The 16,497-nt window shown below is 34.2% G+C and overlaps 1 protein-coding gene and 1 long non-coding RNA gene across 3 annotated transcripts; one reads left to right on the top strand and one right to left on the bottom strand.

The window, feature by feature from the left end:
- The first annotated feature begins 5,193 nt into the window (after nt 1-5,193).
- Nucleotides 5,194-16,202, top strand: LOC149883463 (uncharacterized). 2 transcript variants are annotated; one of them, XR_016455574.1, is made up of 3 exons: nt 5,194-5,639; nt 6,449-6,721; nt 15,392-16,202. It is a non-coding gene; the product is annotated as an uncharacterized LOC149883463 (long non-coding RNA). The 2 variants fall into 2 exon arrangements; XR_016455573.1 differs by lacking the exon at nt 15,392-16,202 and having other exon boundaries at nt 6,449-8,872.
- Nucleotides 6,304-14,417, bottom strand: LOC149883464 (uncharacterized). The gene is made up of 5 exons (XM_090097580.1): nt 14,364-14,417; nt 7,427-10,246; nt 7,135-7,200; nt 6,819-6,875; nt 6,304-6,656 (listed from the first exon to the last, which is right to left on the bottom strand). Exons 2-5 carry the CDS (start codon nt 10,215-10,217, stop codon nt 6,337-6,339), a joined length of 3,234 nt encoding a protein of 1,077 aa, XP_089953706.1. The 5' UTR covers nt 10,218-10,246; nt 14,364-14,417; the 3' UTR covers nt 6,304-6,336.
- Nucleotides 16,203-16,497: the final 295 nt, after the last annotated feature.

Raw genomic sequence — 16,497 nt, 5'->3', positions numbered from 1 at the left:
CTTTGTTAGAAGTTCTTATTTTTATTTTTCCTCAACTTCTATTTCTTTTCTTTTTTTCTTTTTTTTTTTAAATGATAGCTTTTCTTTTTTTTTTTTTTTATCTATTTTGTTCGTTTAAATTAATATAACAGGCGTTTTAGGTCGTTTCTGTAACATTATTTAACACTTTAAATTGTAATAAATATTTGAACAGAAGAAAATCCTTTTCGTAACGTTAAAATGTCATAAGGACATTTCATCTTTACCAAATACGCTTGTAAAAATAGTCTCACTTTTAAAGTTTGTTGTATATGTCTTTTAATTTAGTGAATCGCAATTTGGATTTTCTTAGGCGCACATCTACTTCAGTTGCTTTTTCTTAAGGAAAGGTCACCAGAGTTTTTTTACACAGCTCCTGCAGCATAATCTTTAACAAAATACTCTTTTGAAAAGTTTTACATTGAAATAAACAAAAGCCATTTGCGTAAATAGAGATAAATTAGAGAATAAAAAGTGCATAAACGCCTCGCTACTTTGATGAAGAAGAAACGGATGACTAGATGCAACTTTTTAATTTCGTGTGCTATCTCTTTCGATTAAGGTACTTTTTGAATATTTTTTCAAAGAAATGTTAGCGTAGTTTTCCTTTTTTAAATTTAAATCATGTTTAAAGGTAGTTTTTGAATGTTTTTTCAAAAAATGTTGGCGTAGTTTTCATCTATTAAATCTAAATCATGTTTAAAGGTAGTTTTTGAATATTTTTTCAAAGAAAAGTTAGCGTAGTTTTCCTCTTTTAGTTCTAGCTTATGTTTAGGGTAGTTTTTGAGTATTTTTTCAAAGAAAAGTTAGCGCAGTTTTCCTCTTTTAGATCTAGCTTATGTTTAAGGTAGTTTTTAAATATTTCTTTAAAGAAAAGTTAGCATAGTTTTCCTCTTTTGGATATAGCTTATGTTTAAGGTAGTTTTTAAATATTTTTTTAAAGAAAAGTTAGCGTAGTTTTCCTCTTTTAGATCTAGCTTATAATTCAGGTAGTTTTTGAATATTTTTTCAAATAAAAATTAGCAAAGTATAGTTTATTTAGCATGACATCACAAAATACTAATCTCAAAAAGGCAAGATAAAGTATAAGATAAACGTAAAATAAGATATAGATGAAACAAATGTTAGGCTGCATAAAATCAAAAACTGCATTGCCTATCATAAACACAAATGTCTAGTGAGAGCTTTTAAAGTTCGTTCTTTTCGTCTTTTAATTTGGTGAATCGCGATTTGAGTTTTCTAAGGCGCACATGTCTTTCAGTTGCTTTTTTCTTAAGGAAAGGTCGCCAGAGTTTTTTTACGCAGCTCCTGCAGCATAATCTTTAACAAAATACTCTTTTGTATACCATTACATAGAAATAAACAAAAACCATTTGCGTAAACAGAGATAAATTAGAACGCAAAAGTGCATAAAAAGCCTCGCTACTTTGCTATAGAAGAAGTGGATGACTAGATACAACTTTGTAAATTCGTGTACTATCTCAATGGATTAAGGTATTTTTCGAAAGTTTTTTAAAAGCATAAATAGCGTAGTCTTCCTCTTTTAAATCTAGCTTATGTCTAAGGCAGTTTTTGAATAGATTTTCAAAGAAAGGTTAGCGTAGTTTTCCACTTTTAAGTTTAGCTTATGTAGCTTGACAAAACAACACACAAAAAGACAAGATAAAATATCAGATAAACGTAAAATAAAATATAAATGAAACTAAAGTTAGGCTGCATAAAAAACAAACAACTTAATAATCTACTAGACATGTTTAAGTTGAATTAAGTAAAGTCCTTTGCGCAAATTTGGGTAAATAAGAGAGTAAAAATCCATAAAAAGCCTCGATACTTTGCTGAAGAAGAAGATGACTATATGCAACTTTTTAAAATCGTGAGCTATCTATATCGATTTAGGTCCTTTTTGAGTACTTTTTCAAAGAAAGGTTAGCGTAGCTTTCTTCTTTTAACATTAGCTTATGTAGCTTGACATCACAGAACACAAAACTAACAAAGGCAAGATAAAATATAAGGTAAACGCAATATAAAATATAGATGAAACTAAAGTTAGGCTGCATAAAATAAACGGGTAACAATACTCTTCTATGTATGTTTACATTGAGTTAAATAAAATCCTTTGCGCAAATATAGGTATGTTAGAGAATAAAAGTGCATAAAAAGCCTCAGTACTTTGCTGTAGAAGAAGTGGATGAAGAGATACACTTTTTTAAATTTGTGTGCTATCTCTATCGAATAAGGTAGTTTTCGAGAGTTTTTTCAAAGCAAAATTAGCGTAGTGTTCCTCTTTTAAATCTAGATTAAGTCAAAAATAGATTTCGAATAGTTTTTCAAAGAAAGGTTAGCGCAGCTTTCCTCTTTTAACATTAGCTTATGTAGCTTGACATCACAGAACACAAAAAGATAAAATAAAATATAAGACAAACGTAAAATGAAAAATAGATGTAGCTAAAGTTAGGCTGCATAAAAAACCAACAACATAATAATCTACTAGGCATGTTTAAATTGAATTAAATAAAATCCTTTGCGCAAAAATAGGTATGTTAGAGAGTAAAAGTGCATAGAAAGCCTCGCTACTTTGCTGTGAAAGGAGTGGATGACTAGATACAACTTTTTAAAATCCTGTGCTATCTCTATCGAATAAGGTAGTTTTCGAAAGTTTTTTCAAAGCAAAAATAGCGTAGTCTTCCTCTTTTAAATCTAGATTATGTCTAAGGTAGTTTTTGAACAGCTTTTCAAAGAAAGGTTAGCGTAGCTTTCCTCTTTTAAGTTTAGCTTATGTAGCTTGACATCACAAAACACAAAACTCAAAAAGACAAAATAAAATATAAGATAAACGTAAAATAAAATATAGATGAAGCTAAAGTTAGACTGCATAAAAAAACAACAACGTAATAATCTACTAGAATCTAATAAAACCCTATGCGCAAATGTAGGTATGTTAGAGAGTAAAAGTGCATAAAAAGCCTCGCTACTTTGTTAATTGTAGTTTTTGAATAGTGTTTCAAAGAAACCTTAGCATAGTTTTCCTCTTTAAAGTTTAGCTTATGTAGCTTGATATCACAAAACACAAAACACTAAAAGGAAAGGTTATATAAAAGTTAATCGTAAAATAAAATGTAGGTGAAATAAATGTTAGGCTGCATAAAAGAAAAAAAAAATCATAGCATAATAATCTTCTATATATGTTTGGATTGAACTAAATGAATTCCTTTGCGTAAATATAAGCAAACTAGTGAGAAAAAGTGCATAAAGAGCCTCGCTTCTTTGCTGCAGAAGAAGTGGATGAATATATGCAATTTTTTAAAATCGTGTGCTATCTCTATCGATAAGGTAGTTTTCGAAAGTTTTTTCAAAGTAAAAATAGTGTAGTTTTCCCCTTTTAAATCTAGCTTTTGTCTAGGGTAGTTTATGAATAGATTTTCAAAGAAAGGTTAGCGTAGTATTCCACTTTTAAGTTTGGCTTAAGTTGCTTGGCATCACAAAACACAAAACTCAAAAAGAAAAGATAAAATATATGATAAACCTAAAACATAATATAGATGAAACTAAAGTTAGGCTGCATAAAAAACCAACAACATAATAATCAACTAGGCATGTTTAAATTGAATTAAATAAAATCCTTTGCGCAAATGTAGGTATGTTAGAGAGTAAAAGTGCATGAAAAGCCTCGCTACTTTGTTAAAGGTAGTTTTTGAATAGTTTTTCAAAGCAAGTTTAGCGTAGTTTTCCTCTTTTATGTTTAGACTATGTAGCTTGACATCACAAAACACAAAGCTCAAAAAGGCAAGATAAAATATAAGTTAATCGTAAAATATAGATGAAATAAAGTTTAGACTGCATAAAAAACCAACAACATAATAATCTACTAGGCATGTTTAAGTGGAATTAAATAATGTCCTTTGCGCAAATATAGGAAAGTTAGAGTAAAAATACATAAAAAGCCTCGATACTTTGCTGAAGAAGAAGATGACTATATGCAACTTTTTAAAATTGTGAGCTATCTATATCGATTTAGGTCCTTTTTGAGTACTTTTTCAAAGAAAAGTTAGCGCAGTTTTTCCTCTTTTAAGATTAGATTATGAAGCTTGACATAACAAAACACAAAACTAACAAAGGCAAGATAAAATATAAGGTAAACGCAATATAAAATATAGATGAAACTAAAGTTAGGCTGCATAAAATAAACGGGTAACAATACTCTTCTATGTATGTTTACATTGAGTTAAATAAAATCCTTTGCGCAAATATAGGTATGTTAGAGAATAAAAGTGCATAAAAAGCCTCAGTACTTTGCTGTAGAAGAAGTGGATGAGTAGATACAATTTTTTAAATTTGTGTGCTATCTCTATCGAATAAGGTAGTTTTCGAGAGTTTTTTCAAAGCAAAATTTGCGTAGTGTTCCTCTTTTAAATCTAGATTATCTCAAAAATAGATTTCGAATAGTTTTTCAAAGAAAGGTTAGCGCAGCTTTCCTCTTTTAACATTAGCTTATGCAGCTTGACATCACAGAACACAAAAAGATAAAATAAAATATAAGACAAACGTAAAATGAAAAATAGATGTAGCTAAAGTTAGGCTGCATAAAAAACCAACAACATAATAATCTACTAGGCATGTTTAAATTGAATTAAATAAAACCCTTTGCGCAAAAATAGGTATGTTAGAGAGTAAAAGCGCATAAAAAGCCTCGCTACTTTGTTAAAGGTAGTTTTTGAATAGTTTTTCAAAGAAAGGTTAGCGTAGTTTTCCTCTTTAAAGTTTAGCTCATGCAGCTTGACATCACAAAATACAAAACTCAAAAAGACAAGATAAAGTATAAGATAAACGTAAAATAAAATATAGATGAAGCTTAAGTTAGACTGCATAAAAAAACAACAACGTAATAATCTACTAGAATCTAATAAAACCCTATGCGCAAATGTAGGTATGTTAGAGAGTAAAAGTGCATAAAAAGCCTCGCTACTTTGTTAATTGTAGTTTTTGAATAGTTTTTCAAAGAAACCTTAGCATAGTTTTCCTCTTTAAAGTTTAGCTTATGTAGCTTGACATCACAAAATATAAAACTCAAAAAGACAAGATAAAATATAAGATAAACGCAAAATAAAATATAGATGAAACTTAAGTTAGGCTGCATACAAAACCAACAACATAATATTCTACTAGAAAAGTTAGCCTAGTTTCCTTCTTTTAAGTTTAGATTATGTAGCTTGACATCACAAAACACAAAAAGGCAAGATAAAATACAAGGTAAACGTAAAATAAAAGTTAGGTTGCATAAATACAAAAACTGCATTGCCAAAAATAGAATTTGTTGTCTAGAAAGACCTTTTAAACTTTGTTTCTTTCGTTTTTTGACTTAGTGAATCGCGATCTGGTTTTTCTTAGGCGCGCTTGTTTCTTAGTTGTTTTTTTTTTGTAAAGAAACTTTATTCAGACGTTTTTTTTACGCAACTCCTTTAACATTATTTTTAACAAAGTATTCTTTTATACGTGTTTACATTGAAATAAAACCCTTTGCGTAAATAGAGATAAATTAGAGAGCAAAAGTACATAAAAAGCCTCGCTACTTTGCAGAAGAAGAATTGGATGGCAAGATTCGTGTGCTTTCTCTTTCGTTTAAGGTACTTCTTGAATATTTTTTCAAAGAAAAGTTAGCGTAGTTTTCCTCTTTTAAGTTTAGCTTACGCAGCTTGACATCACAAAACGCAAAAACCAATAAGGCATGATAAAATACAAGATAAACGTAAAATAAAATAGAAGTGAAACAAAAGTTAGACTGCATAAAAAAAAAACAACAAAAAAAAAACATAATATACTTCTATGTATGTTTACATTGAACTAAATAAAATCCTTTGTGTAAATATAAGAAAAAATAGAGAGTAAGAGTTCATAAAAAAGCCTCGCTATTTTGCTGAAGAAGAAATGGATGTCTAGATCTTTTAAAATAAGGAACTTTTTGATTTCTTTTTCCGAAAAATGGTTGGAGCAGTTTTCCTTTTTCAAATTTCACTTATGCAGTTTAACATCACAGGAAATATTATTTTGCTTTTTAACAAACTCTTAAAAACATCAGAAGTAATTCTAAATGCAACTCTATTAAAGGTTTTCACAGAATAACAAAACGACTTCTTTTTTTTTTTTTTTAAAGATAAAAAAAAGTTTGAACTATCTTTAAATAAGAAATGTGAGAACAGTTTAACAGAACTTCTTGTTTATTATGTCTTTAGCGAAACAGATAAAAATATTTGCAAAAGCGTAGATAAAACAAACTACACAAAAGGCCCATCTTTATTGCCAAACTGAACAAACTTATCTAAACTACATAAATGGTCTCACGATGTTGCCATATTGAACAAACTTTTCTAAACTACCCTCTTTTTGAATTTTTAGCTTCATGTTTTTAATTTTGTCTTTAATATGGCTTTGGTAGGAGTACTTTTGCAAGACATGAATGAGCTTGTCACTGCTATGATTTGCCAAGATGCCAAGGTAATCTTTGTACGAGCAACTTGAGCTTACATCTGTAAACACGTCTTGCAAGATGTATGCCAACACTAAAGCTCCACATCGAGGAAAACTTCTGGTGTTGAACCATTCGTTGTGGCCAGGGCAAGCATTCAGCTTTTCAACTATTTCATCTAAAATTTTACAAACTCAAGTCATAACACAAAGTGATTAAATCAAATATTCATTTGGTTCTGAAGTAAGACAAGATTTATTCTGTTTTTTTATTTATTTATTTATTTTTTGTTGACCTTATTGTTTGCACTGATAGCAATAACTGGTTTTTGAAAGATTACCTAATTGGCATTGGCTAACTTCTGCTTTGTTTTCCTTTGTTCTTGGCTGAGTTGATCCTGAAATAAAATAAAACCATGTTCATTTTTCTAATTCATAAAAACCATCAACAGTTTCTAAGTGTTAGAGATGATAACAAGCTGTGCATGATTTCTAACGGTGATGTTTCTAACTTCATCATTAGAAATCGGGTAGACACAACTTTCTAAAAGTGCACTTAGCAATGATGGCTAGTTTTTGTTAACAGTTAACCATCTGAAATTGTGCAAGAAGAGGTTTGTGTTTATATATCTTTGTATAAACTAGGTTTTACATTACCGATGAGTTCTTGAGTGAAAGATGGCATTTCCAACTTGATTTTTTTTCTTCTTGGATCTTTTACTTCTAAAACATAATCAGTTTTAGTATCATTCACTTGTATAAACATTTAAGCAATCACAGAATTAGTCCTGCAACAAATACAAACACACTTCTGTGTTGTTTTTTTGTTTTGTTTTGTTTTTTTTACAGCTTTAACAATAACAATAGGGCAAGGAGTTGATTTGGGCATTTTCATTTTTTGAAAGCGTGTTGAGATTTGCATAAAAATCAAAAATCAAAAAGAATTTACCTCTGGATGTACAGGCAAGACTTTGGCTAAACAGGCTACCAACAGATTGAACAGCATAAGGTGAGAGCTGCTTTGCAAGAACAGTACCAGCCTGTTGGACTGGAACAGCTGAAACTGGATCAGATGAAAGAAACAAACTGGGTTTGGCCAATGTTTGCTGAAAAGCAACAAGGCTAGGAGTCAGAGGAACAGAAAAGACCTCTTTTGAAGGACAGAAAGCGACTTGCTGAGAAGGAGAAGCAGAAACAGGTTTGGCAACCACTTGCTCATTAAAGTAAACTGGAGAAAGTTTTGCATGGTGCTCAATAAAATCCGGTTCATCAGGAAATAATGTTAATGCAAGAGGAGAACAAGCTGTGCCAACAGGAACAGCTAGAGTCTGATCTACATCCATACAAACAGCTTGTTCATTAGGAACTAGTTGTGCAAGGGCAGGGGATAGTTCAAGAACTGGACCAGCGATTGTTTGTTCAGATGGAACAGACGAAACAGGAGTTGAGGTAGGTTCACACAAGAAATCTACGGCATGGTCGTTGCTATCCTCTAAAGGAACATTGTTTTCTACAGCTGGAGCAAACGGAACCACTGTGGTACAGCTGAAAGTAGCAGCACATTCTTCAGAGTCAGAACCGGAGTCTAAATCTTCCTGAAAGATGTCCTCAACCTCATGAAAACCGTACTCCTCTGCATTAGTTTGGAGCCAGTCCATCACATCCTTCTCCTTCTTTGGTGGTCTCTCAGACTTTTCAACAGTCAAAGACTCTATGACTCCGAAGGACTGTCCGATGCCCAGGGCAAAGCGCAACTCCTCTGCAGCGTTCCACTGGGACACATAAAAGCTATCCATTGTGTTCCTGCTGTGCTTCATGTAGAGTGTAGCAAACCGCTCGCGGTCTTCTTTGCTGTTGTTGGCAAAGTAAGTGGCTATCGAACCGCGAATGCAAGTGGGAGTAAGACGCTTCATGGGAATGTTTACTTGGCTTTTTCTGAAGCAGGACGTCAGGCAAGAGGTGATAGCAGAGGAACCCATTTGGTAAACAGGCACTCTAGTTGCACCGAGTGTCACACATTCGTCTTTGTTGGGTCTCATCGATGGAAAAAGGGGCCTGTAGCAGTCGCTCAACTCCAAAACAGTCTTGGTGTCTGCAGCCATGTAGTGAGAGTCGTTGACAAGAAGGTCTCTGTATCTCAGCAAATAAATATCGATCAACACTTTCAAGTCGTTCGGCACTAGAATGTTTTTGGCTCCGTACTTGTATGCTGTTTTGTAGCGCTCTTGCACAATGCAATATCCACACTCACTCTTCTCAGCAGCCGTGTAGTCTCTAATGTTTAAAAGAGCAATGTTAGATTTTCTTAAACTGTTAATTACAGTGACAGAGAGCAGAAGATGGTTTCGTAGAGACACAGCATTGTCTCTAGTCGGTGTAAGAGACGGCTTTCTAATCGATTCCACCAACTCTCTTACGTATGCAGACTTGCCATATTCGGTCAGCAAACTGACATTGATGATGTTGATGCATTTTTTGCTTTTCACAAGGCTCCTCCTCAAAGAACGAAAGGGCCTCAGCACTTTTTGTAACTCCTCCACCTTGCAGCGCAAACGTCGGAAGGCCTCATGAGAAAGTCCGAAATAGACGTTCCTGGCTTCACTGAAACGAAACAGGAGACAAAGGTAGACGAGGCGGTTGTACAACGTGTGACAAGACATGGCTTTTGTTTGGTCAAGTTCACTCAGCTTGGAATTGAGCTGAATGTTTTTAAAGTGCATGGAAAAGTATCTATCCTCCAAAACGTTGGAATTGGTGAGAGCGTTCGGGTGCAGCGTCAGCGTGCTGTCACAACATGTCAATATTTCAACAACTGCATTTTTGTAGATCTTTGCTTGTGACAAAGTGTTGTTGTTGGCTACCACAAGCCACTTTTCAAAATCTCTGAAGAGCTCATCTGCTGACTGGTAATAAAAGTGAAAAGCATCTTTGTCCAGCTGAAACAAGAGTCTCTTATTTTCTGTCAAGACGGAGGAGTTGGAAACCAAGTGCTTTAAAGAATTAAAATCAGAGTCTAGGACGGATTCGGTTTTCAGCTCTTTGTTTTCTACAGAGGTGCAGTGGTTTGCAGAAGGAGCCTCGGACGAACCAGCAACTGATGAGGGCAAGCTTAAAAGAGGATCAGAGGAAAGAACCGGAGAAGAAAAAGACGAGGAAGGCCCAGGAGCAGAGGATGCAGAGCCTGATGCAGACGCTTGTTCAGCTACTGGCTTAATACCAAAGAAGGCAGGTCGAATAAATTGGGGGACATAGAGCTTCTCGTTGTCGTATCGCTTTGCCTCTGCAATCTTTTGTTTGATCATCTTGGAATCGTAGAAATGAGTCTCTTTCAAGTGTATGTCCAGTCGGTCGTAATATTTCCAACATTGCAAACAGGGGTAAGGTTTTGGACAGCCGGACTTGCGTTCGAGACGAGCATGCTGAAACTTCCTGACCATTGCAGAGTAAAAGATGGAAGCTTCATCCAAAGTCCAAGAATGATCTTTTTTAGTCAAGTGTCTTTTAATGTTTGTGGACGAATGTTTGCACAAAGGCATCGGACAGCTAACAGCGTACCTCTTCTTGGTACCATAGAAAGGTACAACCCTGTTTACGGACCCACACGCTGCAACTAATGCGGCCCTGACTTTGTTTTTGAGCTTTAAGTCTCTCTGTTCTTGTGACTGCTTTCTTTTCTTTTTTTTCGCTTTAGAGTTCAGAGAAGGGGCAGCAACAGTGTTGTTTTCTTGTGAAGAAGACATGTTCAGGTGTTTGTTTGCAACGGTTTATGCTAAAAAAAGAAAACAGTTAGTGAGAGTTTTTTTCTTCTGCCTGCATCCCATCCTGGAATGTTCACAACTGCAGGGAAGAGCTGTGTTTTTTCGAATCCTCTGCAAAAGAGAAAGAAGAAAGAAAAGAGAGCGACAAGAAGAAACAAAGTTTCCACTAGCAAATGAAGAAGAATGAGAGCAACTAGCCTTACATGCATGGTGGCAGCAGTGATTGCTATTATGAGAAGGAGAATGAGAAAAAAAAAAGAAAGAAACAAATAAATAAAGAGATGGAGTTTGAGAGGATCTCACAACCATATGACTCAAAGAAAGAAACTGTGTTGAAAAAAGGCAAGAGAGGGCAAATAGAACTGCTAACAAGGACAAATGACAGACAAAACTACAACAGTAACAACTCTCATTGCAAGCATAATAACAACAGCATCAGCATCACTGACTCAGAGAGTGTTGACAAAACAAAACAGATTAAAAAAACAAGCAATGTGGCTGAACAGTAACAACAATCATTGCATGTATAACAACAACAACAACAACAACAACAACAGCAACAGCATCACTGACTCAGAGGGTATTGATAAAAAAAACAAACAAAACAAAAACAAAAAAAACAAAAAAACAAAAAAACAAAAAAACAAATAAAAAAACAAAACAAGCAAATTGGGTGAACAGTAACAACTCTCATTGCAAGCATATTAACAACAACAGCATCAGCATCAGCATCACTGACTCAGAGAGTGTTGACAAAATAAAATAGACAATAAGCAAGCAAAGTGGGTGAACAGTAACAACTCTCACTGCAAGCATAATAACAACAACAGCATCAGCATCAGCATCACTGACTCAGAGAGTGTTGATAAAATAAAACAGATTATAAACAAACAAAGTGGGTGAACAGTAACAGCTCTCATTGAAAGCATAATAACAACAACAGCATCAGCAACAGCATCACTAACTCAGAGGATATATAAAAAAAACAAACAAACAAACAAACAAAACAAAAAAAAAACAAACAAGCAAAGTGGCTGAACAGTAACAGCTATCATTGCAAGTAAAATAACAACAACAGCATCAGCAACATCATCACTGACTCAGAGAGTGGTGATAAAATAAAACAGATTAAAAAACAAGCAAAGTGGCTGAACAGTAACAACTATAAATACAAGTAAAATAACAAAAGCAGCAACAGCATCACTAACTCACAGGGTGTTGATAAAAAAAAAAAAAAAAACAACAACAAACAAACAAACAAACAAAGCAAGCAAGCAAAGTGGGTGAACATTAACACTCATTGCAACTATAATAACACCAACAGCAACAGCATCAGTGACTCAAAGGGTGTTGATAAACAAAAACAAAAGCACAAACAAAACAAGCAAAGTGGGTGAACATTAACAACACTTATTGCAAGCATAATAACAACAACAGCATCAGCATCACTGACTCAGAGAGTGTTGATATAACAAAATAGATTAAAAACAAGCCAAGTTGGTGAACATAAACAAACACTCATTGCAACTGTAACAACAACAACAGTAACAGCATCACTGACTCAAAGGGTGTTGATAAACAAAAACAAAAGCACAAACAAAACAAGCAAAGTGGGTGAACATTAACAACACTTATTGCAAGCATAATAACAACAACAGCATCAGCATCACTGACTCAGAGAGTGTTGATAAAACAAAATAGATTATAAACAAGCCAAGTTGGTGAACATAAACAAACACTCATTGCAACTATAACAACAACAACAGCAACAGCATCACTTACTCAGAGGATATTGATAAAAAAAACAAACAAACAAACAAACAAAACAAAACAAGCAAAGTGGCTGAACAGTAACAACTATAAATACAAGTAAAATAACAAAAGCAGCAACAGCATCACTAACTCACAGGGTGTTGATAAAAAAAAACAAAAAAACAACAACAAACAAACAAACAAAGCAAGTAAGCAAAGTGGGTGAACATTAACACTCATTGCAACTATAATAACACCAACAGCAACAGCATCAGTGACTCAAAGGGTGTTGATAAACAAAAACAAAAGCACAAACAAAACAAGCAAAGTGGGTGAACATTAACAACACTTATTGCAAGCATAATAACAACAACAGCATCAGCATCACTGACTCAGAGAGTGTTGATAAAACAAAATAGATTATAAACAAGCCAAGTTGGTGAACATAAACAAACACTCATTGCAACTATAACAACAACAACAGCAACAGCATCACTTACTCAGAGGATATTGATAAAAAAAACAAACAAACAAACAAACAAAACAAAACAAGCAAAGTGGCTGAACAGTAACAACTATAAATACAAGTAAAATAACAAAAGCAGCAACAGCATCACTAACTCACAGGGTGTTGATAAAAAAAAACAAAAAAACAACAACAAACAAACAAACAAAGCAAGCAAGCAAAGTGGGTGAACATTAACACTCATTGCAACTATAATAACACCAACAGCAACAGCATCAGTGACTCAAAGGGTGTTGATAAACAAAAACAAAAGCACAAACAAAACAAGCAAAGTGGGTGAACATTAACAACACTTATTGCAAGCATAATAACAACAACAGCATCAGCATCACTGACTCAGAGAGTGTTGATAAAACAAAATAGATTATAAACAAGCCAAGTTGGTGAACATAAACAAACACTCATTGCAACTATAACAACAACAACAGCAACAGCATCACTTACTCAGAGGATATTGATAAAAAAAACAAACAAACAAACAAACAAAACAAAACAAGCAAAGTGGCTGAACAGTAACAGCTATCATTGCAAGTAAAATAACAACAACAACATCAGCAACATCATCACTGACTCAGAGAGTGGTGATAAAATAAAACAGATTAAAAAACAAGCAAAGTGGCTGAACAATAACAACTATAAATAGAAGTAAAATAACAGAAGCAGCAACAGCATCACTAACTCACAGGGTGTTGATAAAAAATAAAAAAAACAACAAACAAACAAAGCAAGCAAGCAAAGTGGGTGAACATTAACACTCATTGCAACTATAATAACACCAACAGCAACAGCATCAGTGACTCAAAGGGTGTTGATAAACAAAAACAAAAGCACAAACAAAACAAGCAAAGTGGGTGAACATTAACAACACTTATTGCAAGCATAATAACAACAACAGCATCAGCATCACTGGCTCAAAGGGTGTTGATAAAATAAAGAAATAAAAACAAAACAAGCAAAGTGGGTGAACAGGAACAACTCCCATTGCAAGCATAATAACGACAACAGCAGCAGCAACACCATCACTGACTCAGAGAGTGTTGATAAAATAAAATAGATTATAAACAAGCCAAGTTGGTGAACATTAACAAACACTCATTGCAACTATAACAACGACTACAGCAACAGCATCACTTACTCAGAGAGTGTTGAGAAAAAAAAACAAAACAAAAAAAACAAAAAACAAAACAGAAAACAAAAATACAAGCCAAGTGGGGGAACATTAACAAACACTCATTGCAGCTATAACAACAACAACAGCAACAGCATCACTTACTCAGAGAGTGTTTATAAATAAAACAAAAAACAAAAAACAAAAAACAAAAGTACAAGCCAAGTGGGTGATTACTAACAGCGCTAACAGCAGCAACAACAGTGTCTTTAGAAACAACAAACAAGTACAACAGCAACAACTGCTTTTACAGAGTATAACAATAACAACAACATGGCTGACACAAGTGTCAATGGCACTAACAACAACAAAAGGGTTGGAATAAAAACCTATAGGCAAAAGGAGAGCTGCATTCAGACAAGATCGATTACAAAGAGGCTCTTCTTTGGGACAGAGGAGAAACTGCTTTTGAGGGACAGAGGGACTTTTGTTGTTGTTGTTGTTGTTGCTGTGCAGAAACCAACAAACTTTTATTGAACCGAATATAACCGAATATAACCGAAAGTCTTGTTTGCTTCTGTTTTGTGCCATCAAGAAGGGAAAACAAAACATCACAAAACAAACGAAGCAAACGAAACAAACAAACGAACGAAACAAACAAAAAAAAAAAATTAAATAAATTAACAAACAAACAAACAAGCAAACAAACAAAAACAAATAAGAAAAACAGAAAACGCAGTACCGAAACCTCGCCATTTTTTATCCTTCCTCAAGCTTTCTCTGGGCGCCAAAGACCGAGAAAGTTGCGCAAGCGTGACGTTTAGGGGGGGGGGGGGTACTTAAGGCCAGCAGACCGACCAATGGTACGCTTAGGAGAGACCCACGTGAATGCTACATTTTCTTTCTATGTACGCTGGATCCGCTCAATGTCTGGAATTTCCAGCATTCACGTGTCATCACTCCAGCCACCAGATTGGCCCACACTTTGCACACTTTCAAGACTAGAAACTCACTTGTGCTCAATTTGAGCAAAAAAAAAGCTAAGTCTCGCATGGCACGACAACTTTTAGAAAAGCAAACAAAGGCAAACGAAGGCAAACGAAGAAAAAACAAAAACAAATAAACAAAAACAAAACCGAAAAGGGAGAGAGAGAGTGAGTCGACTCATTTCTCTCGACTGCCTTAAACGAGAAGTCTAAAACGTTTAAAAGTTGAAAACTGAGTTTTTTAAATGAACTGCACCGAAAAAACTTTACGACAGTTTAGCTGGTTAAAAACGCAGAGGAAAATATTTTATAAAACTTAAGCGTTCTAGAGATGTCCTTTTTTGTTTTTGTTTTCTTGTTTTTATATTTTGGTTTGTTTCTGGTTTGTTTTTTTTTTTTTAAATTCTAGCGATCGAGCATGTTGGAACGGTTTCATCAACCTGTTGGCGCACGTGCTCGAAAGCTAGAACTTTGATTGCTTTTGTTGTTGAGAAATGAGAATGTCCGAGCAGGTTTTTTTTATCGATTTCATCGCTTGTGGCGAGGCAAAATCAAAGCGCTTTTTGGACGAAAGAAAAAAGATTAAAGGAAAAAGTGAAGAAAAAAAAATAATAAATAAATAAAACAATAAAAACAAAAACAAAACAAGAGGTTATGTGTCATAAACATTTTTTTTCTCACGCGATGACGTCTAGTTTTGTTACAGTAATTAAAATATGGTATCAAGTTTGTAATTTCTATCTTATTTTTAGTTACGGATAATTGCCAATTATGTCACGTTTAGGATACACAACGCTGTTTTCTTAATAGCAATATGATACAAGCAAGTTATAAAAAAAAAGCGTTCGCTCGATCTGCCTTAGTCAGTTGAACAAAAAGAAATTTTCACAACATATGATTGATTTGGTTGTCCTAGCAAGCTGTTTTAGCAAACGGCTAGAGGTTGCAACTGTTGTTCATTGAAAACGAAAAATCTAGCGTCAGCAAGAAATTTTTGAATACATAATGTACACAAAAGTGGCACTAACAAATGAAAATGTAAAAAAAATTGTTTACCTTGATGCCAGACTCGCAGAGATGTTGTCGCTCGTTGCTATCGACTGCGAACAGCTTTGTTGTTTTTCGAAGTGCCTCTTCAATCTACTTATAGCCGAAGTTTTGGCTTCGAAAAAAATATACGAACGTCGTTAAGCTCAACGAGCTGCTTTAATTGTTGTTCGTGCGAAAACGAAATGCTTAAAACGGATAAAAGTGTTGGCGTAATTACACTTTTCGACCGCGATGCAGTTTGTCAACTCTAGCGTACTTTTTTGGCTCGTGGAGCAAAAGCCTCATGATAATAGCAAAGGCTTAAAATGTCTTCACATGTCAGCAAACGTTTATGACTTCTCGTCTAAGGCAGTTGAGAAAAATCAGTCGACTCACTCTTTCTCCCTTTTCTGTTTTGTTTTTGTTTTTGTTTGTGTTTTTGTTTTTCTTTGTTCGTCTTAGTTTAAAATATAAAGAATTCGAAAGGAAGGTTGTTGCTTTGTTTGCTTATTGAAAGTTGTCGCCAGTTGTGAGACTTAGTTTTGTATTTGTTTACTTTTTAAAATATCGAGGAAAATATTTTAGGACATCGCATTCTAAAGGTGCCTTTTTAATAAAACATCTAACGATTTAGCTTTTAACGTTATGCTCAAAAGAATGCCCGTTTCGGTTTCTTCTTCTTTTTTTTTTTTTCCTTTGTTTCAGTTGGGCAGAGTGCTCATTTGAGCAGCCCGCCCATGATCCAAAATTAGGAACTCTGTACAAGGTACTTTTCATGGACTGTAGAAATTTCAGGAAATCAAACCTTTATTCACGGTAGAGCGGACCTGTTCGAGTGCTCGAACATTGGGTCACGTCTGA

Source organism: Hydra viridissima, unplaced genomic scaffold (genome assembly GCF_058129835.1).
Source record: "Hydra viridissima isolate aposymbiotic clone 2 unplaced genomic scaffold, HvirCarnegie_v1 scaffold_9, whole genome shotgun sequence".
NCBI classification, from domain to species: Eukaryota; Metazoa; Cnidaria; class Hydrozoa; order Anthoathecata; family Hydridae; genus Hydra; species Hydra viridissima.
Note: the sequence above shows the minus strand (reverse complement) of the source record. Positions and strands in the feature narration are given on the sequence as shown.

Bases quoted from the DNA above. Each gene is read 5' to 3' on its own strand.
- LOC149883464 (XM_090097580.1), bottom strand. From the start codon at position 10,217: ATGTCTTCTTCACAAGAAAACAACACTGTTGCTGCCCCTTCTCTGAAC. The intron at 7,201-7,426 runs GTAAATTCTTTT...ATTATGTTTTAG, and splicing joins TCTTGCCTGTACATCCAGAG to AAGTAAAAGATCCAAGAAGA. The intron at 6,657-6,818 runs GTAATCTTTCAA...GTAAAATTTTAG, and splicing joins AGTTAGCCAATGCCAATTAG to ATGAAATAGTTGAAAAGCTG.